At 38.2% G+C, this 26,076-nt stretch overlaps 1 protein-coding gene across 1 annotated transcript; it reads left to right on the forward strand.

The window, feature by feature from the left end:
• Positions 1-320: 320 nt before the first annotated feature.
• ITM2B (integral membrane protein 2B) lies at positions 321-25,394 on the forward strand. Its single transcript, XM_019971268.2, has 6 exons — positions 321-621; positions 20,356-20,484; positions 21,975-22,181; positions 23,045-23,155; positions 23,877-24,027; positions 25,138-25,394. Exons 1-6 carry the CDS (start codon positions 505-507, stop codon positions 25,221-25,223), a joined length of 801 nt encoding a protein of 266 aa, XP_019826827.2. The 5' UTR covers positions 321-504; the 3' UTR covers positions 25,224-25,394.
• Positions 25,395-26,076: the final 682 nt, after the last annotated feature.

Genomic DNA, 26,076 nt, shown 5'->3' on the forward strand with positions numbered 1-26,076 from the left:
CGGGCGGATCCAGGAAAGTTCACCTGATTTTGCTAAAAAGCTGCAAATCCTGTGCGCAGAGGTAAACAGGGTTGGAAAGCGAAATCGGAACTGCAAAATCCAGGCCCTCGCGCAGGAGCACCCCTCTTTCCTTCCCTGCCCGATCCCCTCCTCCGACCCGGGATGAGAGCAAGGCTCGCCGCCCCCAGCAATCGGTTGGTCACTTGGGGGTCAGACTGCGGGACCCCGCCCATATGGCCTCCGGCCCCGCCCCTGACCCCGCCCACATCGATCGGCCCGCCCCCGGCGGGGAGCGAGCCGTCTCCGCCCTCGCCCCCGAGCTGCGAGGCTGTAGGACTGGTGCCGCAGTCGCCGCCTCGGCCACCGCGCAGCTGCCGGTCCACCTCCGCCACCGCTTAGCCGCGCTCGGAGCCCTGCCGAGGAGGCTGCCGCCGCCGCCAGGAGCCCGCAGCCCGTGCCCCGAGCCCGCCGCCACCGCCCTCCGAGGGCGCCCCAGGCCGCGCCATGGTGAAGGTGACGTTCAACTCGGCTCTGGCCCAGAAGGAGGCCAAGAAGGACGAGTCCAAGAGCGGCGAGGAGGCGCTCATCATTCCTCCGGACGCCGTTGCCGTGGACTGCAAGGTCCGAGGGCCGGGGCTCTGGGAAGTGGGCCCGCTGGGGCCCCGGGAGAGCTGCGCGGGGCCAGGGCGGCTGTGCGCCCCGGGACAGCGCGGGGCGCGCGCGGGACGGGGGTCCCGGAGAGGGCCGAGCGCTCCCTTTTCTCGGGTTGCTCTCCGTTCTTGTCCGGCGCAGCTTCTTTGTAAGAAAGTGCGTGTGCAGAAAGCGGTGCCCGGCGCGCGATCGAGGGCTTGGGGGCCTCCAGGGCGGGAGGATTGGAGAACCGGGCCGAGTGCACGGTGCTTGGTGCAGTCGAGGAATGTGCGTGGGTCCGGGCCGGGGTTCGTTCCGCCTGGAGACCAGCGGCGACATGCAAAACGACAAAACAACAACAAGAGTTTGGCACGTCCTCCCAGTATAAATAATGTCCCTAAGATGGCTGACATCATTACAAGCCTAAACCGCAGTTGCTTCCTTACTTTCGTTTCCAGGCTGAACTGCACTGGGACTAAGTCCGGCTCCTGTAAGCCTCTTAATTTTAAAAGCGTTTCTTTTTTTTTTTTCGTTTAACCTCTTTTTCCACGGCCTTTTGGTAGCGGCAGGTGAACTTCGCCTTGGGGTCTGGAGAGGGAGGAAGCGGGCGAGGGGAGAAGGCAAGGTGATGGTCTGCTCAGAATAGGTTCTGGCTGTTCACTTTGTAACTGAAATATTCCCAGTAAAGGTTACTGATAGCTATCTGAATGTTAGTGTAAAACCGACAGTTCACTTTTAAATTATATCAGCAACTTTACGAGAACCCCTTAAGCTAAGTGAAACTAAACAAACTTGTTCTGCGTCTCTTTCAAAATTGTCCTTCATCCCTTTTAAAATTGTCCTCCGTCCCTTCAACAACTTTTCTTTATTTTACAAAATCCCCCCTTTAGCCCTAAGCAAAAATCCGGAGAGGAACTGTTATCGTGCTACAGTAATACTCATTTAGGATGTGATTGTAATTGTCTCAGAAGTTGAATAAACAGGAAAGGTTCACAACCTTTCTACCAGATCTTCTTCAGGCTGCAAAAATTTAATCCTATACAAATTAGTTGTAGAATTATTTATGATCGTAACTTTTTATTTTTTTGTTAGCATTTTTCAAGACCTGCTATAAGTAGGGTAAACTTAGTTTTAACTTTAAAAAACCCAGTAACTTGGGCAGATATAAGGACTGTTTTTTAATATATTACTACTACTGGGAAACGCAGTGTGAAAAATGTTTGAAAATACAGTGTTAATCTGCACGTGCCTGTACTGGGTTTTTGAAAATGTTCTAGTTAAAAACACAAATGTCAGGAGTTGATTTTTAAATGACTGTCTTGCCTTGAAATAGGAAGTGAACAGATTCCCTAAAAGGATTAAGCGTTTTGGTATTGGTATTGTTTGCCTGAATCCATTGCAAAGAGTCTACGTTTTAGAGAAAATGTTTGGAATCCACAGAGGATAATTCCAGCAGCAAATTATTATCAGAGCTCTGTATTTGTCTAACATTCATTGTACCTAAATTTGATATTCAAGAACCCCATCATAACAGACTGAAATACATATATAGAGATTAGGTAGATTTTAATCCTATTACATATCTTTTTAAAAATCCTATGAACAAATACAATTCCTCTCATTAAAAAAGAGAGGAAGAAAGGATCCAATGATGTCACTTCAGATAGCTTTTCCGTGTTCCTGTTGTGAAGGAGATTTGAAAAAATCAGAAATAATTTGCTGGGTAGCTGTAAATCTGATTTTGGCCATTTATTGTCATTTCTGAAACGGTGACTGTGTTTTCAGATTCTCACAATTTCACCATATTCAAATATTGTGGTCATAGCAGCAGTTAAAAAAAAAAAAAGTAACCATTCCTAGCTCTGTTTTCTCAGATCCCCATATCCAAAGAAAAATACTGGAACTAAGCTGTGAGGGCCTGTCTTCCTTTATAACCACACAGCAGTCATGGATGAACTGGCAGATATAAAATGACTAATACTTTTTCGAGCTGTGAACTCAAAGACCTCTTAAGTGAGTGACAGAATATTGCTGTACATTAGAAGGAGAATCATTATAACTCGTCAGTCACTTAACAGTAAAAGCAAACCTTACTTAGTAACAGGCATTTGCAGACGGTCTCTTAGAGCTGGGACAGTGATTACATAATGTTCTCTGACTCCTTCGGGTGACGGTATCTTGACCACTGAGTTTGACTCTCCGAATTTTGCACAGAATCAGCCTTCCTGTGTTTGCCTGGGGCATTTCCTTGCCTGGTTGGTCTAGAGGATCCGGTTTAGCTAGTTATGAGCAAGAACTCCTAAACAAGAATTTTGAGTATCTTTAACTCTCCCAGACCACAGTGTCCTGAAGACCATTGTTTCTCCAGATGTCCCCTTAAGGATCACCTGGTATCACCTGGGATTCTGGTTTAAAAATGCAGATTCTTCAGACCTTCTGCAGTAAAGAATTCTGATCCCTCCAGTCGGCTGGCTTATGTAACTCACATTCCAGTACTTTTACACTGCTCCTGTCTTTGGCCATTTCTTTAGCTCTTTTCTCTGGAAGCTGTTGCATTGTCCTATCTTTTAGATTTGTCTTTTCAGTAGCTATTAATCCCAGCAGCCACATCTGTGGGTTATATTGTCTCAACTAGCTTGCTGTTTATTATTCTTTCTCTACATTTCCCCCTAGGTTTTATGTAATAGAGGTGAGTTTGAAATTATGAATGTTTTATGTGAGAGGCAGCAATTCATTCATGAACTTTTGTGTTTTTACTTTGAACTTTGACACATTGTTATATACGTGTAAATATCAAAGAAAATACTTAATGTCCTGAGTCAGAAGTCCCAGTTTTGTCAGTACACAACTGCTTGATCTTGGGTTTAAGGTTTTTTTTTTTTGAAGAGTTCTTTATGTATAAGATGACAGGGTGGGACCAGATGGTCTGTAGAGGACTCTTCCAGTTTTAAAATTCTATGAAAATGGCAAGAATTACATAATTATATTTGGCAGGAGTCGGATTGTTTTAACTGTGAAAAATAATAGTTCCCCTCTCACCCTAACTAGACTGTTCCTTTTTTTCCTCCCCTTGTTCAGCTTGTTACATGCCTTCCTCTTATTAAGTAGCTGTGGGTCACGGAGAAAGGAGATGGCTAGAGGTATTATGTAATAAGCTAAATTTTCATTTTGGGTTACCTCACTGTAGAACAGTAGCTGTCAATAACTCGTGTTGTCATGCCTGATTATGAAATGCCTTTTCCAGTATCAGGCCTTGAAGAAGCTCAAGTTTTCTTCCTAGGTATCCCTGTAAATTGTTTTGCTGATAATGTTGCCCCTTCTCTGCAGTGCATCGTAGTTGTAGACATCCTTAAAAGGAAAAGTGAAATGCTTGTGGAGGGGAAAGAAAGGGCAGGATGGGAAGCCTAAGTGAAGGACTACTAACCCAGTAAGTTCTGAGTCACCCATCACAAAACGGCTATCTCCCTCCTAATTCTTTTCACTTTCTGGCATTTCTCTCTGCATAAAACAGGACTGGTCATTTAGCTTTTTGGTGATGTTGGTGTTCATTTTATTTTTTGTTTGGGGGGGAGATAGAGGGGAGGAGGAACATAAAATCTGACGCCATATACTGAAATGTTTTGGTCTTTAGAGAAGGGATGGGGAGCTTGCTTCCCTTCAACAAAAGTGCATATCATTACCCCGTTGTATAATTTAGTGTCGGTAAACCATTGACCAGCAAAAACTTTACAGTCGCTGCATTTTAGTTCTTTATGAGGGTATTGATATCTGAAGTGAGGATTTAGTGCTGGGAGATAAATTAATTGCCCCTGTGCATACCAAGTGACCTTGGTAGAATCTCTTGTGTCCACATGCCTCATGGGCAGCTGCTGCTCCAGAGGGTGGAAAAATTGTATGTTGTGCAGCTGAAAACTGCCCCAAGACCCTGCTTGGGGTCTTCCCAGTGTCACCTTAAACATAATCTTCTTCGGACTAGATAGAACCGAATATATTATCCTTGGCAAAATCATCAACCTGTAAGACATTTTGGAATTCATCTCAGCCATATTAGAGATTTAGGTGCATAGAAGTATTACTTTAACCAGAAATATCTCTCGGAACACATGGTACAGGCCTATTTAAATTCACTTAGAATTTAACTTAAAAATTTTCAATGTGTTTTGCTAGAGCTTGATGTAAGGTGGGACATTTTATTTCTTATTTGTTCTTTCATACTCTAACCTAAATACCTGGAATGTCTGTTTAAAAGGCATTTTCCGCTCCCCCCCCCCCCACCCCCAAAGGAAAATGCTTTCTGAATTCATGGCACAACTAGAACTTCAGGAACTCTTTCGTTTATCACAGTGTCAGCAGAGGAAGAGCCAGAAAAAAATTTGTCTTTTCAAAATGACATCAGTGAATCCATCCTCTTAAACTTTTTGGTAAACTTGTCACTTTTTATTAGAGCTTCAACTAAAGGAGTTAAGGACTTTGCCGTCAAAGGACTTTTTCAGGCCATAGCTGCTGCCTGTTAAAAATAAAGGATTTGACAGTGCTGAATTTCTGAATGTGGTGGTTTTTGTCAAAATGCTGTAGAAAGCAATAACACTGGAGTTATGTTTTCAAGAAGCTTATGTGTAGTTATTTCCTGTCTTTCCTATTTACTTTGCACAGCTTAATAATGAAAATTTTACAGGGTAGATAACTGAAAGTTGAAAATTAGAAATTTTTTTACAGATACACCCTAAGAATATCATTAAAAATCATTCAGTTGTGATTTTCCCTTTTAATCAGTGTTTATGATACATATACTTAATAGCTTTAAATAATCCTATTTTATGTTACCAACAATTGAGCAAAATTGTAAACAATTGAAGTTTTTTTGAATTCTTGAATTGATCAAAGGGAAAAAAAGAACTTAATAACTTAATGAAGTATTTCTATAATTCTGTCATTTGGGGGAAAATCAAGTAAAATGAACATAAACTTATACAGAAGAATTCTTTAAAAGTGACAAAATTACTCTTGTATTTATGATAGATATTCTAATCTTTCATTTAATTATCAATATTTATTGATAAATGATAATATTAACATTGATAAGTTTCTAGCAGTAATTATATGAGCTAGAGCTAAGATATATTTGTCAAAAGATAAATTAATGTTGAAATTAAATTTGCACAGTTTATAAATCCTAAACATTTTCAATTTAAAAATGTAGGGAGTTTATTTGAAAAATTCATGCTAAGTGGGTGTGAGGTGTTTAGTACTTTCATATTCTGAAATACTTGCATAAACCTTTTTTGGCATAGTTGAATTTCATATTTTAAAAAAGAAGGTTTAACGAAGTTTTGTATGCTTGGATGTTTTTAACTTTTAATGCCAAAATTAATCTTGGATTGTTTTCTCTGCTTTAACTATGATTATGATGTTTAAAATTTTGTAATATAAAAACCTAAAAGGTAAGTTGCATTATTCAGTCACGTACTGCAACATCCAGAAGAAGAATCATCTTTATGCTTGGAAAAATGACTTTTCAAGGTCAGTCCATCTAGGTCTGCAGTTTTTTGGGGGGTGGGAGGACACTGTGTGGGTTTTGTGGGATCTTGCTTTCCCAACCAGGATTTGAACCCTGGCCACGCAAGAAAGCCTGGAATCCTCACCACTAGGCCACCCGGGAACCTAGGTCTGCATTTCTTAAAATTCATTTTTTTTTCCAGCCAGCCTCTCTAGTATCTCATTTCTGCTGTATATACCATGGCAGTTTTTTCATTTTTCATTTTCTAGCTTTCTCTTCAATTTATTTTACCTTGCTTTCATTTTAATGCTAGGAAGAGTTTCCCAATTCCATCAGTTTTAGCTCGAGCAAAAACTAGGCATGTTAAGCAGAGTTGGCAAATTCAATACTCTTGGGCCCAAGTAGATGTTTTAGTGAAGCCAAGCTTTTTTCTTTTTTCATTTTTTTGCATATTAAGCAACTTAGACTAGTCTTCATTTTCATTTAAAAAGTGAAGGATCCAATGTTGCTTGATCCTCCAGGTTTTAAAGGCAAGCTGGAATCAGTTTCATTTAAAACTTGATTTTTAAATATTAACAACTAATTCATACAAGAATTTCATGCAGAGACACAGATGACGGACACAGGCCACTGTTTTACAGTCTCCTTTACAGTGGAGAGCAGAACTGGCAGATTATGGCCTACTGCCTGTTTTTGTATAACCCATGAGCTAAGAATGATTTTTTTAAAATACATTTTTAGATGTTTGGGGAGAAATAGTCAATTTCTTCCATTTGCCCCAGTTCCCTCACAGTCGAAAAAGGGGTATCGCTTGGGAAGCCACACCGTCTGCTTATTGAGAACTCAGACTATGCAGTTTATACTTGAAGGGTTTAGATTCTGTCTCTACCATCTCCTGCAATACTTTGGGGAAGTTACTATAACTCTCTGTGTCTTCCTCCATCAGCTAACTGGGGAATAAGATAACTTATAAAAAGTGTATCACAGTACCTGGAACAGTGTATGACTCAGTAGATGCTGTTATTACTACTACAGTTTTTTTTTTTAATGATTCAAACTTTTATTTGGCACCACTGCAAGATTTCTGGAAGTAGACTTCAGGGTGGATGTCCCTGAGTGCTCAGTCATGTCCAGCTCTTTGCGACCCCATGTACTGTAGCCCGCCAGGCTCCTCTGTCTATGGCGTTTTCCAGGCAAGGGTACTGGAGTGGGTTGCCCTTTCCTCCTTCCTCCAGGGGATCGAACCTGAGGCTCCTGTGTCTCCTGCATTGCAGGCGGACTCTTTACCCTCTCAGCCATAGGGGAAGCCAGGTAGAAGAAAATTAATGAAGCAGGGCAGTTACTCATTTTATACTGTTTTTTATAGACTAATACCTCAAATTCAACACTGTTTTCAGATAGTGTTAGAGCCTACTGGCAAAGATTAATATTACTACCTGGATCTGATAACTTGGGCAAGTCCCAGAACCTCCCAAGCCCCAGTTCCCTCACTGGTAAAATAATATAATGGCACTGACCTTAAACAGTGTTCTTGTGGTAGAATTAACAGTCCCTGGTACATAGAAACTCATTAAATGTTAGCACTTTCCCCCAAATCCCCATCTGTTAAAAGTCCCATTTTTACCCCCCTCCTCATTCTTCTGTTGGAATGTTACTTCTTGTGTTACTGTTATTGCTCATCCCTACTTCACATGTCAGTTAAATTGCAGTATTGTTACATAACACCCTGCTCCCCTGAGATACTCTACCAGAGAGTCATTCCTGCAACATAAAAATCCTTAGCGTTCAGTAGCTATGTCCATTTTTGTATAGAAGTATTTCTTATTACAGAATAGAACGTTATATAATTTTATAAATTTAATTTGGGGTTTAACCAAAGTAATACTTAGTTTTAAAATGCAAATAACTGTCCTGCCCTATCTCTGAAGAACGCACATTTTTTGGGGAACCCACTTTGTACGTTAATGGTTCTCAAACTTTTTGGTCTCAGGACCCCTTTGTATTCTTAAGAATTGTTGAGGGTCCCAAGGAGCTTTTGATTTATGTTGGTTATATTTATTAACGGTATTCAAAATTAAAACAATATTTATAGATTTAAAATAATACAAAACCTATAACATGTTAGCAAAAATAACATTTATAAATAAAAATTTCCATATAACCAACAGACTTTAAGAACAGTAAGAGCAATGTTGTTTTAAATTTTTACCCTTTATGGACTGGCTTAATAGAAGACAGCTGAATTCTCCAGTTAGCTTCTGTGCTGTGTCACACATTCAGCTTCTGGGAAACTCCACTGTACACTGTCCAGAGAATGAGAATTGGGGGGGAGTCTTATTTTTATTACGAAATTAGTTTTGACATTGTGGACCCCCCTCACATTGTGGTGTCTGTCCCTAGAGCGCATTTGGAGAACTTCTAAATACTTGCTATTTCATGGTTTTTGTTTTCATTTTTGTTTTTTGCAATTTTTGTATTACCTACTGGTAATACCTTTCTAAAGGTAGGTATTTACCTTCCTAAATACGAAGTGACTATTTAGCCTTTTTTATTTGTTTATATAGTATATACATAGTCTCTTCTCCTGGTATAGTTATAGTAATGTCTGGTTAAATTGCTGATCCATGCTTTTATTGTAATTGACGTGAAACTTAGATCGGAGTAATGTAGTATAACTTTTTCTACTTCCTTTCTTGTACAAAGCCATTATTTTCCCTGAATTTGATAATTGGCTTCTTGAGTCGAAAGAGGGTTACTTAATTTTCTGTGTATTGTTAGTTCATCCTCAATGTCTCTGACAAACTTTCAGATAACAAACTTTCATATCTACAAACTTATCAGATAATTTACTGAGTTTTCTATTTTTCTTGGTGATATTTCACTTGTCATTCTTCAATCTTTCCACCCAGAGGGTTGTACTCTAGGTATGTGGCTGCACAGATGTCCTGAGAGTAATTATTATCCTCGAATTATTCTGCCTTTGCCTCCATCCTCTGTTGGATCTTCAGTTTTATAAATCCAAGAAACAGCATTTAGATGAATTTTTTTTTTAAGCCTGTCTGAGAATCTTTATTCTGTCTTTACATTCAATTGATAATTTATCTGGGCATAAAATTCTAGGTTAGCTGTAATTTTCTTTCAGCTTTTAATGGTGTTGCTCCATCTTCTAGTCTGATGCCATTCTGGTTCCTGGTTCTTTGAATATGACCACTTTGGTTTTACTTTTCCTCAGGAAGCTTGAGGTTTTTTTCCCTTATGTTTTCAGCTTTTAAAATTTCTATTGACATACTTTATCTTCTGTCATTTCCATTTTCTGGCTTATGGTTTATTTGTTTATCCCTTTACCATCACTCTGTTGAGCTTTCAGGAGGAAGTAAAGATGACTGTTTAACTGGAAATCAATAACAGGACTTTCAACTCAGCTGTCTTTGTAGCTTTAAGACTTACTAGATCGTTTTATTTAACATTGAAAATGGAATTTTAATGATAATAATAGAAAACAATAGGAATAGTAGATAATAATGGGAAACCATGTTCATTTTTATTAGCATCAATTTAAGGTCTGACAGGATAACCTATAGAGAGGCATCTGTTTGTCTCCTTTTTTAATATTCCAAAATTGTCTTTTCATGAGTAATTTTAGACACAACTCCCTCACTGCCAACTTCATGATTTTTGCTTTGTGGCTTTATTTCTGTAACTTTACTGGCTTCATTTTTGTAATAACATCTTGCCTTTTTCATCTCTGAAATGTTTATATCCTAGTGAGCCTGAGTTATTTTCCTTCATTGTTCTTCCTTCATGTGCATATGCTTTAAATACTTTTTCTTACTATCCTTTGTGAATTTGATGAGTAATAGAGAAAAATTCTGTTAACTTCGTCAGCACGTTAATGACAACAACACTGCTGTTGTAACGGTTAACACGTGGTGCTTCCTGTGAGTGTGACTCAACTGAGTAAACCTCTTATGATAGGGGAAAGCTGGAGAAACTCCGGTCATTTCTGGTTGGATATTTATCTGTAAAATGACGTATTGGACTAAAGGACCTCTCATGGCTCTTGTAGAGAGGATCGTTTCTTTCTAAGAAGTATACTGATCACACAGTCAGAGGCCACTGTTGCATGACCAGACCTTATACTAAGAAGTTAAAATTTACTGAACGCCCAACCTTCAAAAAACCCCCGAGTGTAACTCAGAGAGACCGACCAACTATGTAAACCAAATTAATCACAACCTACTTAAATATCTGTATCTGTTTTCACAAGAAAACAACCCTCCTGGATCCAAGAGTGAGGCGAGTAGGGGGATAAGGGAGCGAGATCACATGACTGCTGGCTGATTACTGTACGTGTATTTGGTGCTAGGCGTAGGTGAAAAGCACGTTTTACAGTGTATTCACTATATAGATACAAATATCTGTGACCTCAGGACTGGAATTATTTTTTTCTAATAGTCATTTTGTATAACTTCTGAATTTCTGAACTTGGATGGAAGATATAGCTTTCCACCTTTGAATTATTTTATGCTTTTAAAAGACTATACGTGGAATTTTCTTGTCAAAAATTCTGCATTTTAGATGGAATGACTCATATTTGAATACAAATGTATAATTATCTTGTTGAATGACATTAAAATCAAAGATGTATACAAAAATGAGGCCAGAACAGGTTTCCTTTCCCCCTCCTCTAATCTTGACACGTAATTCTATGATGAATTATAGAGTAGAGCATTCCTATCATATTTGAAAATCTTTGGAAGATGGTTGATACTCTCATTAAGAACAGTATGAACTCATGATTCAACCAGTAGCAGAAGAAATCTGTCTTGACCAATTTGTCTATCCCTAGTAAAGACTGTTACTAACAGTAAATGTCATTTGTATATAATAGTGTTGTTTACAAACATCTGTCTATTACTGCTAGTCTAGGTTTTTCTTTTGACTACCCACTACCTTTATATCTCACTAATATGAATTTGAAAACCTGATGAAATATTACACTTCTCTTCAGTGTAAATGGAATAAATGCTGTGTAGAAATGGTCATCTTTTAAAATAAGTAGAAAAAAGAATAGAAGATTTTAAGGTATTCATATATTAATATTCTGCTATGTACCAGGTACTCTGCTTGCTCCTAATCATGTAAAAAGTGATCAAGTGACAATCCATCACTAAAAGCATTTACAGCCTGATCTTTTTCTTTTTTATAGCTCTGGCCTATTTTTTTGTTTAACCTCGGCCTGTGCTAATTTTACATATGCCAATAATTTGGTTCAGATTTTCGTATTTCTCACGTAAATTGTTATGCAGTGGATTTAAATTATTAATTTTTTAATTCCTGTTTTGCTCTTTGTGTCATAGGATTTGTTAACAAATAAAGGACATTAAAGAGAAATTGGTTTTGTAGACATTATAATTTTAGATTAGTTTCTGTTTTGAAAAATCTCTCCCTACTCAAGTGTAAAATAATGCAATAACCTTATTATCCATATAATGCCAATCACTTTGAAAGCTGCTCCCTTTTTGCATCTCGTACATAAGATTTCTCATGTGGACTTTCTCACATGGTTGAGATAGTAGCAGTCTTACTTACTTGAAAAATCAAATGAGGAGATAAAATTCAGTTTTACTTATTTAAATAAGCAACAGAAACTGCAAACAGATGTTTGGTGGCTTTATAGATTTTTTAGCTTCTTAGCCGTAGATTTTTGTGTTTTACATATAGCAGAATATAGTTGGTAACCAGTTAATGCTGTTAATGGTGAACAGGTTGCTGGATCATGTCTTTTTGATGCTTCCATGAGGGGAAAGAAAGCTAATGTAGAAGCCAGGTGACTTTAGAACAAGTGCTATGGTAAATGAATGACACTGCTGTTCCACATGATAGGAATCAGATGGAGCAATTGCCTATGTTACTTCAGTGGTTTGAAGGGTCTAGTTAGGAAATTATTTTGGAAATATTTAAAAATAGATCTTCAGTGATGACCAAGGTTTTTATTTTTAATTCTTATTGGAATAGGAAGTCACTTTCTTTTCCTCTCTAGTAATGTCTTTTTCAGTTGGCTTTTTCAGTACTTTGCTGTTCAGTTCTGTCGCTCAGTTGTGTCCGACTCTTGGCAACCCCGTGGACTGCAGCACGCCAGGCTTCTCTGTCCATCACCAACTCCTGGAGCTTGTTCAAACTCATGTCCATCGAGTCAGTGATGCCATCCAACCATCTCATCCTCTGCCATCCCCTTCTCCTACTGCCTTCAATCTTTCATTTATGGGGTCTTAGGAAAAAATCCTCTCCTTGCTCCTCATAAGCTGGGAAAGGAGAGGAATTCAGATTTATTGGAGTATTAGTTACATACTGAAAATTTCAGCCTGTCGAGCTTTATACAGTTCTGTTAATTTTGACCAAGATATGCAGTTGTGTGATCATATCACTTCGTAGTCTGTTCCAGTTTTCTGTTTCTATAATTTACCTTTTCCAGAACCTCATACTGATGGTATTATACCGGGAGTGGCTGTCCTTCATTCTCATTGTTCCTGTCCTGAGAACTGGGCGTCATCTTGAACATCTTTGATGCCCACAGTTCTTGGACCATAGCTTTCTCTGAGCTTATCCAATACCCGGCTCGTCTCTGTCACCATTTTTGCTTATGCCATTCATGCTTGGATTTATTCTTTGCCAAAGAATACCTGTTCTGTCATTTAAAGGATTAAGATGCTTTATTCACCATATTAATCTAGTCTCTACAACCCAGAACTCTAAATCCTTTTATGTGGAGAACTGGTTTAAAATTAGATACTCAGAGGGAATCATACATACCTAGTCATAGGTATGGAAGTGAAGATTGAAGTTCAAAACTAAGTGACTGTGGAAAAGAACTTAGTGTGTTTGGTCTTGACTATGCCAAAGCCTTTGACTGTGTGGATCACAATAAACTGTGGAAAATTCTGAACGAGATGGGAATACCAGACCACCTGACCTGCCTCTTGAGAAATCTGTCTGCAGGTCAGGAAGCAACAGTTAGAACTGGACATAGAACAACAGACTGGTTCCAAATAGGAAAAGGAGTACGTCAAGGCTGTATATTGTCACCCTGTTTATTTAACTTCTATGCAGAGTACATCATGAGAAACGCTGGGCTGGAAGAAGCACAAGCTGGAATCAGGATTGCCAGGAGAAATATCAATAACCTCAGATATGCAGATGATACCACCCTTATGCAGAAAGTGAAGAGGAACTCAAAAGCCTCTTGATGAAAGTGAAAGTGGAGAGTGAAAAAACTGGCTTAAAGCTCAACATTCAGAAAACAAAGATCATGGCATCTGGTCCCATCACTTCATGGGAAATAGATGGGGAAACAGTGGAAACAGTGTCAGACTTGATTTTTCTGGTTTCCAAAATCACTGCAGATGGTGCTTGCAGCCATAAAATTAAAAGACGCTTACTCCTTGGAAGGAAAGTTATGACCAACCTAGATAGCATATTCAAAAGTAGAGACATTACTTTGCCAACAAAGGTCCGTCTAGTCAAGGCTGTGGTTTTTCCAGTGGTCATGTATGGATGTGAGAGTTGGACTGTGAAGAAAGCTGAGCACCAAAGAATTGATGCTTTTGAACTGTGGTGTTGGAGAAGACTCTTGAGAGTCCCTTGGACTGCAATGAGATCCAACCAGTCCATTCTGAAGGAGATCAGCCCTGGAATATCTTTGGAAGGAATGATGCTAAAGCTGAAACTCCAGTACTTTGGCCACCTCATGCGAAGAGTTGACTCATTGGAAAAGACTCTGATGCTGGGAGGGATTGGGGGCAGGAGGAGAAGGGGACGACAGAGGATGAGATGGCTGGATGGCATCACTGACTCGATGGACATGAGTCTGAGTGAACTCTGGGAGTTGGTGATGGACAGGGAGGCCTGGCGTGCTGTGATTCATGGGGTCACAAAGAGTCGGACACGACTGAGCGACTGAACTGAGGAAGAAAAATGATGAAGGAGGAGTTGAGAAAAGTAGAACATAGATGAGAAGTTTATTTATGAAAATTTGAATTATTAGATTTTTTAAAATGTTGGCAGCTAATTCTATATTTTGTAAAAAAGTGTACAGGCTAAACAGCACACCCCCGGGCAGCCAGACTGTGCATCCCCATGTTTATCCATATTACTGAATGTGTTTTAAAAAGTACATATTTTGAAATAAACTAAATCTACTTCTGATGCTATTCTGAGTTGAATAAATTGTATTTTTTTCCCCTGAATGTCAGTATTTATATTAAAGTGTTTTTACACCATCACGTTCTTTTTCTTTTTTGTAATATGATTTTTTAACTCTGAGAGATAGTTTCCTCTTTGGTAATTCTGGTTCTTACAGCATTGTTGTTGCATTTGCTCTAATAATGCAAAGTAATATTTCTGGGAGCTTTGAAAAAATGTCTCCTCATTCATTCTGCAAAGAAGGCTCATGAAGTGAGTTGTTAGTGTGGAACAGAATAAAAAGTATATGAAAACCCTTGCATCTTGTCTGAGATCAGTTTATAATTGAAGCACATTTACTAAAGCCTCTTAGGGAACTCATTGAGGTGACCTAATTCTTAACTAATTGAAGTACCAGAACTGAATTTATCCTTCATTTTGCTTAAGATATAACTGGTTAAATAATTGGACTTTATAATACGGTGGTAAGATTCATTTGAACCAGAGATTAGTAGTGTCAGAGTGCTAATGCGTTTGAAGCAGTTTCTTTCTGCTCCTACTGTGGAGGGTGACGAGGGTGATTCTGGGCCAGCGTGTGCTTCAGCATCTTCATTTATAAACTGGGATAAAACTTGAGGTTTTAGGAAGATTAATGAGATGATAATTGTATAGCACCTGTGGGAGTTCTTTTACCTTATCAGCATAATTTAAGGTGCACCAGTTTTATTGCAGTACCAGGGGAGGAAATGTCTGTTACTTATTTAAATTAGGCCAAGTGAAGTTACAGATCTCAGTGAAGATGTTCTTGTTCATGAGTGGTTTTCCTTTTTCTTACTGTTGTGGTTAATTATGAAATAATCCAAGCATACCAGAAAAAAAAGAAGAGTTTAGAGTACCATTTATGTTTTTTTAAATGTTTTTTAAGTGTTGAATATGTGGTGTCATTTTTTAATCCAACTTGACTTTTTTGGGTTCAGAATTCTGTTTCTAAGATTAATCTCAAAGTCAGCAGTGCTAGTTGGCTTCATTTAGACTTTAATTGTATGAACCTGTAATACTTTATTTTTTACTTGATGGACATTTATTTCCAGTTTTTTTCTTAATGACCATTCTGCAGTTATCATTATTGAGCCTCTTTCTGTGTACAAAAGTGTTTAGGGTTATAGTGCTAGGAATGGAATTACTGGCTTGTAAGATATATACATACCTTTAATTGTAGTAGATCCTGCCAGATTGTCATTCAAAACATTTGTACCAGCTCCTGTCTTTGTGCGAAAGTTCTCAATTCCCATTGTTCCACACTTCTCCAGCGCTGGTGTTGTTAGACTTTCTTTTATTTCTGACAGTATGGGAACTCAGTTGATATTTTTTTCTGTCACTCCCCATATTGAAATAAACTTTACAGGCAGTAGGACTTCCTTGGTGAACTAGTGAGTCTACCAGCCAGTGTGGTGGACACAGATTCAATCCCTGGTCTGGGAAGATTGCTTATGCCAAGGGGCAGCTAAGGCCGTGCACCTCAACTGCTAAGCCTGTGCACCCTAGAGCCCATGCTCTGCAACAGGAGAAGCCACTGCAGCGAGAAGCCCGTCCCCCAAAAGTAGAGAAAACCCATGCACAGCAACGAAGACCCAGAGCAGCCAAAAAGAAAAAGAAACAACTTTACAGACAGTAAAATGCACTTGTTTTATGTATATAACTTGATTGAAATTATGGTCATTGTGTAAAGTCATATATCCACCACCACTCATGATATGAAACATTTCCATCACCCTAAAAAATTTCCCCAGGGCTCTTCTATCTTCCTTTCACCCTGACAGCCACTAAGCTGCTTTCTGTCATTGTAGTTTTTCCTTTTCATAGCTAGTCTTTTGTGTTGGAATTTTTTCACACTAATGTTTTTGAGATTCAGTGTGATTAAACCACACTTTATTTATCCATGCGTCAGTTAGTGGATAGTTCTGTTGTTTCTGCTTTGGGGCTATTACGAATAGTGATGCTCTGACTATTTATGTATAAATCTTTGACCTGTTGATTTTTAATTACTGATCTAAAGCAATTTTGCTGAACTCTAATTAGTTTGAATAATGTGGCTGTCTCAGGTTTTCTGCAGAGACAGTTATATCACTTAACGTAATGACAGCTTTGTATTCTTTTTCCTAATCCTCTTTTCTGTCCACGTTCTGTCATTTTTGTGCTACGAAGGATCTCTAGTACAGCGTTGGAACAAAAAGAATCATTTCTAGTGAGCGTCCTCATATTCCTGACTTGAAAGGTTATGGTTTAACTCTGAAGCTTAACTGTTACATATGAGGTTTGGGACAGATTTTTGATCATTAACCTTTTTCATGTTAATGAATTTCAACTGTTCTAGTTTGAAAAGATTTTATTATGAATGGGAGTCAGAGTTTATCAAATGCATTTCCTACGTATTTTGAGATGGTCATGGGGCTTTTCTTTAATCTTATATGTGGCTTTTTTTTCCCTCTGAGCTTACTCTTTCAAGTTTTAAAATTTAGTTATTTAAAATACATTTTTAAGTCACTTAGGTTAAAAACTCTTCTATCTTGAGTATATTTTCATCTCTTCTCCATGACTAAGACTGTAATAAAGGAACATCATTTAACTGTCATGCATACTGTTAATTTTAACTGTAAATTGCTTAAGGTCTCAGCCATGTCTTAATCACATTTGAATTTCCCACAGGACGTAGCACAGCACGTTGCAAATAACAGGCCCTTAATGTTGAGCTGGGCTAAGTACTTAGGGCTACTGCTGCTGCTACTGCTAAGTCGCTTCAGTCGTGTCCAACTCTGTGCGACCCAATAGACGGCAGCCCACCAGGCTCCGCCGTCCCTGGGATTCTCCAGGCAAGAACACTGGAGTGGGTTGCCATTGCCTTCTCCCACTTAGGGCTACTATTCTTCGCTAAAGAGCCACAGTCTCTTGTGGGTTAATAAATTCTTACGTTGCCCCCACCTTTCATTACCATGCTGGCTGTTGATGTAACTTTGGGGGTCATTAAAAAATAACCAAGTTTTAAAGCTTTTAAATTTTATCCACTCATCAATTACTTACTGAGTGCCAACTAAATGCCAAGGTTGGGTTGGTGCTACCATACTAACCTTACAGGAATTTAGAGAAAACAAGAGATTAGTTAGACTTTGAAGACCTGGTACCTCTTTGAAGAAATAAATGATTGTAGAAGTTAGATTCTTAGGGGAAATTTAAATTTTTATTGCCGTAGTCCTGAAATGTGATTTTTGAATGAACAAGAGATAGCATGTTACATAAAGTATGTGATTTTTGAATGAACAAGAGATAGCATGTTACATAAAGTACCTTTGTGAGCTGCCCCAGCAACTTGTCCATTCTCATCTCTGCATCAGTTGCCACCACGTTGGGCACTCTAGCCATACCCCAGGTGGCTCTGGAGAAGTAGCGCGTTCTGGTTATTCATTCTTTGCCCTACATATGATGCCCTTTAACTCCACCTTCTGCGTTAATGAGTATTTGTCCTTCATTCCACTCCAGTATTTTCTCCCCTGAGAAGTCTTTCCCAAATCAGTCCTCCTGTGTTCTCTACCTTCACCTGTTAGAGCTTGTATCATATTTATGTTCTTTTTTGTAGATTGATTTTCCAGGCTGACCTGAATGCTCTCTTTCTTGGCCGTGGCTATATACCCATAGCACTTGGCCCATAGTGGACATTTATAATTTAGTCTTGAAAATATTGCTTGTTGACTCGTTAGAAATGATAGAGCAAAAGGCCTGGAAACTTGTCATCAGATTAACAGTTGGGACTGCGTATTCCTTTACGAGGGTCTGCGCATGCTCTCTGGCTGCTCCTTGAAGTGCTGCTACTGAAGAGGGCCTGCCAAAACAGGGGGCTGTTACACACACATCTGACGGTCTCAGCAGCTGATACCAAATATGTAGAATTCTCTGTTGTCCATCTGTCATTTGCATCTCCCCACCCTGCCTCCACCCTAAAATTAATTATCCTTGGAACTGTTTCCTGTCTTCTTAGATATTGGTGTCAGACAAGGGCTCAAGCAAAACACTGTATGTTCTTTGGTATTCGGGTTTCATAATGCCTGATGACTCCATGGAATTCTGTTCACAGATGGGATGTCTTACCTGACCTGATACATTCCTTAGGTGTATTCTCTGGTACACACTACTTCTTGCAATGCACTTGTCGTCCTCTCTAAGTATACGTACAGTCTGTTGACAGGTACACCTACCACAGCAAAGTGTGATGATCTCACAGCATCTGAGTTAATCCCTAGAATTAGAGACATTTTTTCTACAGTGTTTAAACTTCAACCAACCCAGGTGCCTTAAAATTGTCCTTGGTTGGCTGGGTTACATGGGCTTGGGCTTTTCCCGAGTGATAGCAAGTTAAGATTCCTCATCTTAGAATTGAAAACGTAGCTTTAGCTTTCATTCTTTCCTCTCTGAGCTCTTGCTTCAACTATATCCAGTGTTGTTTTTTTTGTTGTGTTGTTTTGTTTTGGCTGTGCCACGTGACTTGCAGGATCCCTGTTCCCCAACCAGGGATTGATCCCGGACCAAGGCATTGAAAGTTCGGAGTCACAGTCACTGGACCACCAGAGAATTCCCTCCAGCATCGTTCATACAGTTTTCATTCCTAACTTACAAGTTATATCCTATTTATCTATGTAATTGTGGGGTCAAGTCTACTTTGTCCTTTAACCCATCCAATAGTGAGTTTTCCAAGTAAAGGTCAGAGTTATGTACAGTACTTGAGAGGCTGCACACACATCCTACTTACTAGGTCATCTTTTATTATGTTGGTTCCAAGTCCATTGGAGCCTCTCTTTTGCTGTCTGTACTGTTTTTTGAGCCACTTGTTATATAACACCAGCAGCTAATCTCATTTTTTTGTTAGCTCTTTGCACATAAACCTGGGTACAGATAAGTTAGCTGCAACTTTGACGTGGCAGGGTGGAAGGACTGAGTTAGAAGGCAAGTGTATCTAAGGACTGTTCATATCCTGATCCTTGGTGATGTGATGTTTCAGGGCTAAATTACCTCCTTGAATGGGTCGGAATCAGAATTCTAACAATTGCATACTAGTTGTATGTCTCTTAATCATTAAGTTTTTCCTACTGAGTCTTTCCTCAATTTTCTACTGCTTCTATCTTTAAAGTGAAAAACTTTGTTAAACTGGGATTCTTTAGGGTAGAGCAATGCATTAATGGAATTATTTCTGAATATATTTGTCCTACTTCTTTGAGATTCGGATTATTTAAAGAATCTGTTTAATATTATTTGGTCTGTCCCAGTTTTCCGGTTAATTTTTCTTGTGTTTGGTTAGGAATGGCTTTGTACCTAGTGTGAAATATTAACTACCGCAGCAGGCTGACATATAATTTTATGAATAACCTCACATACCCTGAAGTTGTAATACACAAGACGTGCATGCGTGCTCGGTCACGTATGACTCTTTGTGGCCCCATGGACTATAGCCTGCCAGGCTCCTCTGTCCATGACATTTTCCAGGCAAGGATACTGGAGTGGGTTGCCATCTCCTTCTCCAGGGGACCTTCTCGACCCAAGGACCTACCTGAATCTCCTGCATTGGCAGGCAGATTCTTTACCACTGAGCCATAGGAGAAGCCCGATACACATGACTCAGCACCATAATTTTGCATGACAAAGTTGTAGCCTTTTCTGAATTTTTAAATATTAGAAGATATTTTAACCACAAAAATTATGCACAGAAAGTAGAAATTGTTGAGTATGTTACTGATTGCTCTAGAGGTATGGGTGGCAGGTGGGATGCTGAACGTCAGAAGAAAACTCTCCCAAGGGCCTGGTGTCTCAGCTCAGGAGGCATCGTGCTGGGGCCCGGTGCCACCACTGAATCATTCCTGGTGAATTGTGAGTAGCGATCTGACTTCTTTGGTCTTTTGTATTTTTGTTTACAAAGTGTTAATTCTTAAGGTTTCTTTCAGGCCTGACATTTCTGTGGTTCTGACTGGAGATAAGATACTGACCCTCAGTCTTTCACGTTTCAGGACCCAGATGAAGTGGTTCCGGTTGGCCAAAGAAGAGCTTGGTGTTGGTGCATGTGCTTTGGACTGGCGTTTATGCTCGCAGGTGTCATTCTGGGGGGAGCATACCTGTACAAATACTTTGCATTTCAAGTAAGTGGGAGAATGCTAAGGACACTTCTGCCTTTCTGTCACCTGTACTAGAAGATTGGCCCAAACTTACTCTAAGGCTGTGCTTTTTGTCCGTGGCCTTTTAGCCAGAGTGGTGGTTCTGTTTTTGGTTATGTTCAAAAATTCCCTGAGCATAAGTTCGCTGAACCTAGTAGACAGTCATTAAAAGCAGAATAACATTGTTTTGAAATGCTGCTGACTGAAAGATATAGATTGCTGGATGATTTTTCAAAACTGACTAACCCTCAGTTTTCCTACCATAATTAATAGCTAAGTTATAGGATTTTTCAGTTGCCAATTGAATAAATATACCAGCCTCAGATGTCATGTTGATAAACTATAGTTTATTGCATCGACATTTTGGGCTTCCCTACAGTAGCTTTTTGCTTCTGGGCCCAGAGTACACTTGTTGCATTTCTCTCTGCCTCTTTCTTAGCCATTGGGTTATCGTAAGAATTGGGACTTTGGCAATAATGCTGATGTAATTTAGGATGAAAGTTGTTTGTAATTTATTATAGAATAGGAATCCCAGTGGATTGAGACATAGTTTTTTTTCTTCTGATTATTAAGATTTATGATTTCTCTTTTGTGACTTATTTCTCTGGATTTAATCCAGTAGGTTTATTTCATTTAATATACCAGAATTTGGAGAAACTGTTGACAAATAGATTTTATTAAAATAATGAAACATTCTATAGTGCATGTATAAGTTTTGTGCTCATTTTCTGTATGTTTGAGATAATAGCATGGTGATAGACATTAGTGAAATACAAGTCATCTTTCTTAATGTAGTTTTTTATAAGAAATGTATTTTCGACATAAAAAGTCATTGCACTTCCACTGTCAAGAGATATTTGTTGATCTATCTTTTTGTTATATACTCATAATCTTTATTATATATGCCTAATTTAAAAAAATCTTTATAATGATTTGCTGTAATATGATATTTTCCATTTAATTGTGGTATATTTTAAGGAAAAATGAGAGCTACCTGTATGCCTATAGAAGTGACAGAAAAACCATCCCTTTTTTGGCTAATAAGAGAAAAATCATGTAATCAGTGAATCACAGCAAAATTAAAAGTATATTCTTTAAGAAAAATATTCCTGGTTTCTGAATATATTCCTTTTATAAAATTAAGGTCTGCAGGTAGAAAGAGGTGTGTGTTTCTTCAAATTTACTTGTCACCAGATGGATAATTGCTTTTATAGTCTATTTTTAATCAAATACAAAAAGTAAAGGAGAAATCAACTGCTTTTTTCCTTCTGAAACTGGTTTTTTTTTTACAATACTTCAACACCTGATCTTAAAGAATGTGTTCACTTTGTAATTAAACTGTCTGACTTGTCATCTAAAAGTAGGAGTTTGCAAGCAAAATGCTATTTAGATAAAGGTGGCAGCTTAAGTAATACTTACCATTTAAAAACCTGTCTCCCACTGCATTGCTGAAATAGTGTTTAAACTCTCTATAGCCAGATGACGTCTACTACTGTGGAATAAAGTACATCAAAGATGATGTCATCTTAAATGAGCCTTCTGCAGACGCCCCAGCCTCTCGCTACCAGACCATTGAGGAAAATATCAAGATCTTTGAGGAAGACGAGGTTGAATTCATCAGCGTGCCTGTCCCAGAGTTTGCAGATAGTGACCCTGCCAATATCGTTCATGACTTCAACAAGGTGAGCCAGGTGCCCTGAACTGTAAAAAGAATGCAGGTCCCTTGATGGATGCTTTTGTAGTTTTAATTTTAATATTGGCTAATTTATTCTATTTACGGTTTACTGTTTGAAAAGAAAGTTTTTAAAAAGGCCTTGGGTTTTTTCTGCCCTACAAGAAAAACTCCAACATTTGATGGGCTCTTTGTCTGAGGCCAACCCTCAGGGAACCTACTTTTTCTTCCCCTTTCCTTGTCTGTCTTAATGCACACCAGATGCTGTTCCTTCTCTGCTGTTAAATTGCTTTTAGAAATCTAAATATTTACATGTTTTGGTTTAACTCATTTAAATCCTTAGAACCATCCTGTTGAGTTAGTCTTTCTCAATCATGGTTTCTCATTTGAACCACAAGAACAGAGTCATTTAATTGACTTCTTTCAGTCAGTTTCATCCCGTTCTCTGGTGGATGGTAGTAACTAGCCAATAGTTTCTAGATGCATCAGAGAGAAGTTAATTTTTATGTACAATAGATGGATGCCTTGGAGGGCATGATGGTTTATAAGTGCAGGGACTAAGTCTCTTAATCAGATGATAGGGTATTGGAGCTAGTTTTAATAGTTTGTTATTACCTAATCAGTATGTAAATACTGACTAGTAGCAGAATTTCCTCTCCCCTTACTACTTCCATTCCTATCCTACCAAATTCTTGATTTGTTGAAATGCAAGTGATTGACACATTGTAAAGCCAACCCATTTTAATGGTACAAATTGTTCTTAAAAATCCAGTTGCTAAAAAAAAAAAAAAAAAAAAATCCAGTTGCTGCCTATTTGTATATTTGTAATATTTATACATGAATCTAACAAAAATATCGTCTTTTTCTTCCCAGAAACTTACCGCCTATTTGGATCTTAACCTGGATAAGTGCTATGTGATTCCTCTGAACACTTCCATTGTCATGCCACCCAAAAACCTATTAGAGCTACTTATTAACATAAAGGTATAAAACTTTCAGACACTTCTTCTTATTGATGCTGTTATAGGATCTTGGAATTCCTTATTGAGAAATTAGCCCTATAGGAGCCCATCTTACTGACAGTATAGCTAATAAGCATCTTATGACAGGTAACTGAGACTGGTGGTTTGGGGTTTTTTCCCCTTGTCTCTTTTAATATTTTATTTATTGAAATTAAAATGTGATTTCTTAAATTACATCATAGGGCCAGAGAATAAGTAGTAGGCTTTAAAGAAATAAGGTCAGTGTTGCAGCTATCCAATTTTGATACCATAGACAATATGTAAACAGATGGGCACAACTATACTCCAATAAAACTTTTAAAAAGTTATTGATTTATGTATTTTTGGCTGCACTTGGGTCTTTGTTGCAGTGTGCGGGCTCTCTCTTGTTGCAGAGCATGGGCTCTAGGGTACATGGGCTTCAGTAGTTATGGCTCTTGGGCCTCGTTTTCCTATGGCATATGGAATCTTCCCAGAGCAGGGATCGAACTGTGTCCCCAGAGCAGGGATCGAACTGGCAGGCAGATTCTTAACCACTGGCTCATCGGAGAAGTCCCCAGTTAAACTTTATAGAAACAGATGGTGGATAATAGTTTGCCAACCTCTGTTTTGTATTACAATCTCTAAAAATTTTGTTTGTTTTCCTTGTCTGTTCAATGTATGTTTTGAGATATCCATGTAATATAATTCTTTTCCAAATGTAGGCTGGGACCTACTTGCCTCAGTCATATCTGATTCATGAACACATGGTCATCACTGATCGCATTGAAAACATTGATCACCTGGGTTTCTATATTTATCGACTGTGCCATGATAAGGAAACTTATAAACTGCAACGCAGAGAAACCATTAAAGGTAATACTTTTGAATGTTAAGAGTGTTGGCAGAAAAGTTTGTTTCACTTCATTGTGTTAAGTTAGATTTAGTTGTAAGCTTGTCATTGTTACCAATACATTGGCCATGAGTAAGAAATAAAACTATATTGTACACTGTATATTTCTAGATTGCTGAAGAATCATCTTAATTCTAAATCTCGTCTTTTCAGATGTAGAGCATAGGTGAATGTGAAATTCATTTCCTAGATGTGCTATTAGTTCACTTTCCATATGGTCCCCCTGTCTGCCTTTCCACTCTCCCACTTTGGTTCAGCCACACTATGCAAGCTCTGCTTACCCAAAGAGTCTCTAAAGTAGCTCTCAGGTGTGCACTCAGGTTCTAAGCAGTGTGTGCCTTTTGGATCACATTGAAGATAACCAGTCAGGTGGTTTAGAAAGGAACTGGACTGAAGAATTAAAAGCATTGACACAACTACGGTAGCTTTGCCAAATCACTTAACCTTTGTTTTCTCATGTGATGATGTTATCTCCTCATTTCTTTTCAAGATCATTCAAAAAATACAATGAAAGTACAGGTGAGGGAGCTTTAGAAAGTAAGACATGCCACGCAGATACACTATGATGTGATTTCTTTGAAATTGTGGCACCTGGTTAAATGCATTCCTGGCTTTTTGTTGGCACTTTTGATGATTCTGATCTGCTGTTTGATGATAACTTTGATGATGAGTTACCTGAAACCTGAGGCTTGATGTCTTACATTGTGAAATGAACTTCATGGTTCATAATTTTTTTAAAGCCATAATTTTACGTATAATAAAATTCACCCTTTTTTAGTGTGTAGTTCTGAATTTCAACAGATCACCACCATATCAAGATATAGAATGTTTCTGTTACCTTCAAGGTCACAAATTTGTACGTATGGCATTGTTACTGTTATCAACCTCTGTAAAGATACTTAGTTTAGAAAAGAGCGGAAATTATTTTCTGCCATATTAAATCAAACTACAGAAGTTAATGGACTACAGATAGAGTAAAATATTTGTATATGTCTGAATAATAGTTGTGAAGATTAATATGAATATTTATTACCAAAGAACCAGAAATTTTAAAAACTTTTCTTTTCAAACAGGTATTCAGAAACGTTCAGCTGACGTCTGTGTTACGATTCGGCATTTTGAGAACAGATTTGCCGTGGAAACTTTAATTTGCCCTTGAACAGTCAAGAAAAACATAATGGAGAGAAATTTAATACCACAGCATAACCCCACCCTTTGTATTTTGTGCAGTGATTATTTTTTAAAAAATCTTCTTTCATGTAAGTAGAACATAGGGCTTCACGATTTTTTCATCTCATTAACTCAATTAAAACCATTATCTTTAAAAATCTTTTTTTTTTTCCAAGTGTGGTGTCTTTTCTCTTGAATTAGTTATATGAAGTCATAGGTAATAGTACACTTCATCATAGAGCTTAGGTATTAGGAAATGTTTAAATTTCATTAATCCATGTATCCAGATTTTTTTTGTTTTAATTATGCATTTTCAAGAAGAGAGGTTCTCTAATAATCACATATATGCATACGTAAAAATGGACCACGGGGACTTACTTGTAGCTGTTGCCCTGCTACTTAGTTTGTTAGAGCATTTTAGCACACATTTTAATTTTCTCCTCTAATTAAAATGTGTAATATTTTCAGTGTCATATTTAACTACTTAGAATATGATTTCCACCTCGATGTTTTAATATTCTAGGCATCTGGTGTAATGATATTTTAGAAACTGTTTGGAATTTAAGGAAATAACTTGTATTACTAATTTGTATAATCTCTACCTGTGCAATGGAATATAAATATCACAAAGTTGTTTGACTAAAGGACTGTGTGTTGTTTTTCCCATATAATAAAACCAAAGAGTAATTTGGTTCTTCATATCTTGAGGTAATCCATATTAAAGAAGAAACTATTTCTTAAAATTCCAGTTCTCTATATACAGTGGGTAAAGTCATAGGTTTTATAAGTGTATTCTTCATGGATACTGTTCAGGTAACATCTAAGACTCAAGATGTTGTTTA

Source organism: Bos indicus, chromosome 12 (genome assembly GCF_029378745.1).
Source record: "Bos indicus isolate NIAB-ARS_2022 breed Sahiwal x Tharparkar chromosome 12, NIAB-ARS_B.indTharparkar_mat_pri_1.0, whole genome shotgun sequence".
In the NCBI taxonomy this organism is placed as follows: Eukaryota; Metazoa; Chordata; class Mammalia; order Artiodactyla; family Bovidae; genus Bos; species Bos indicus.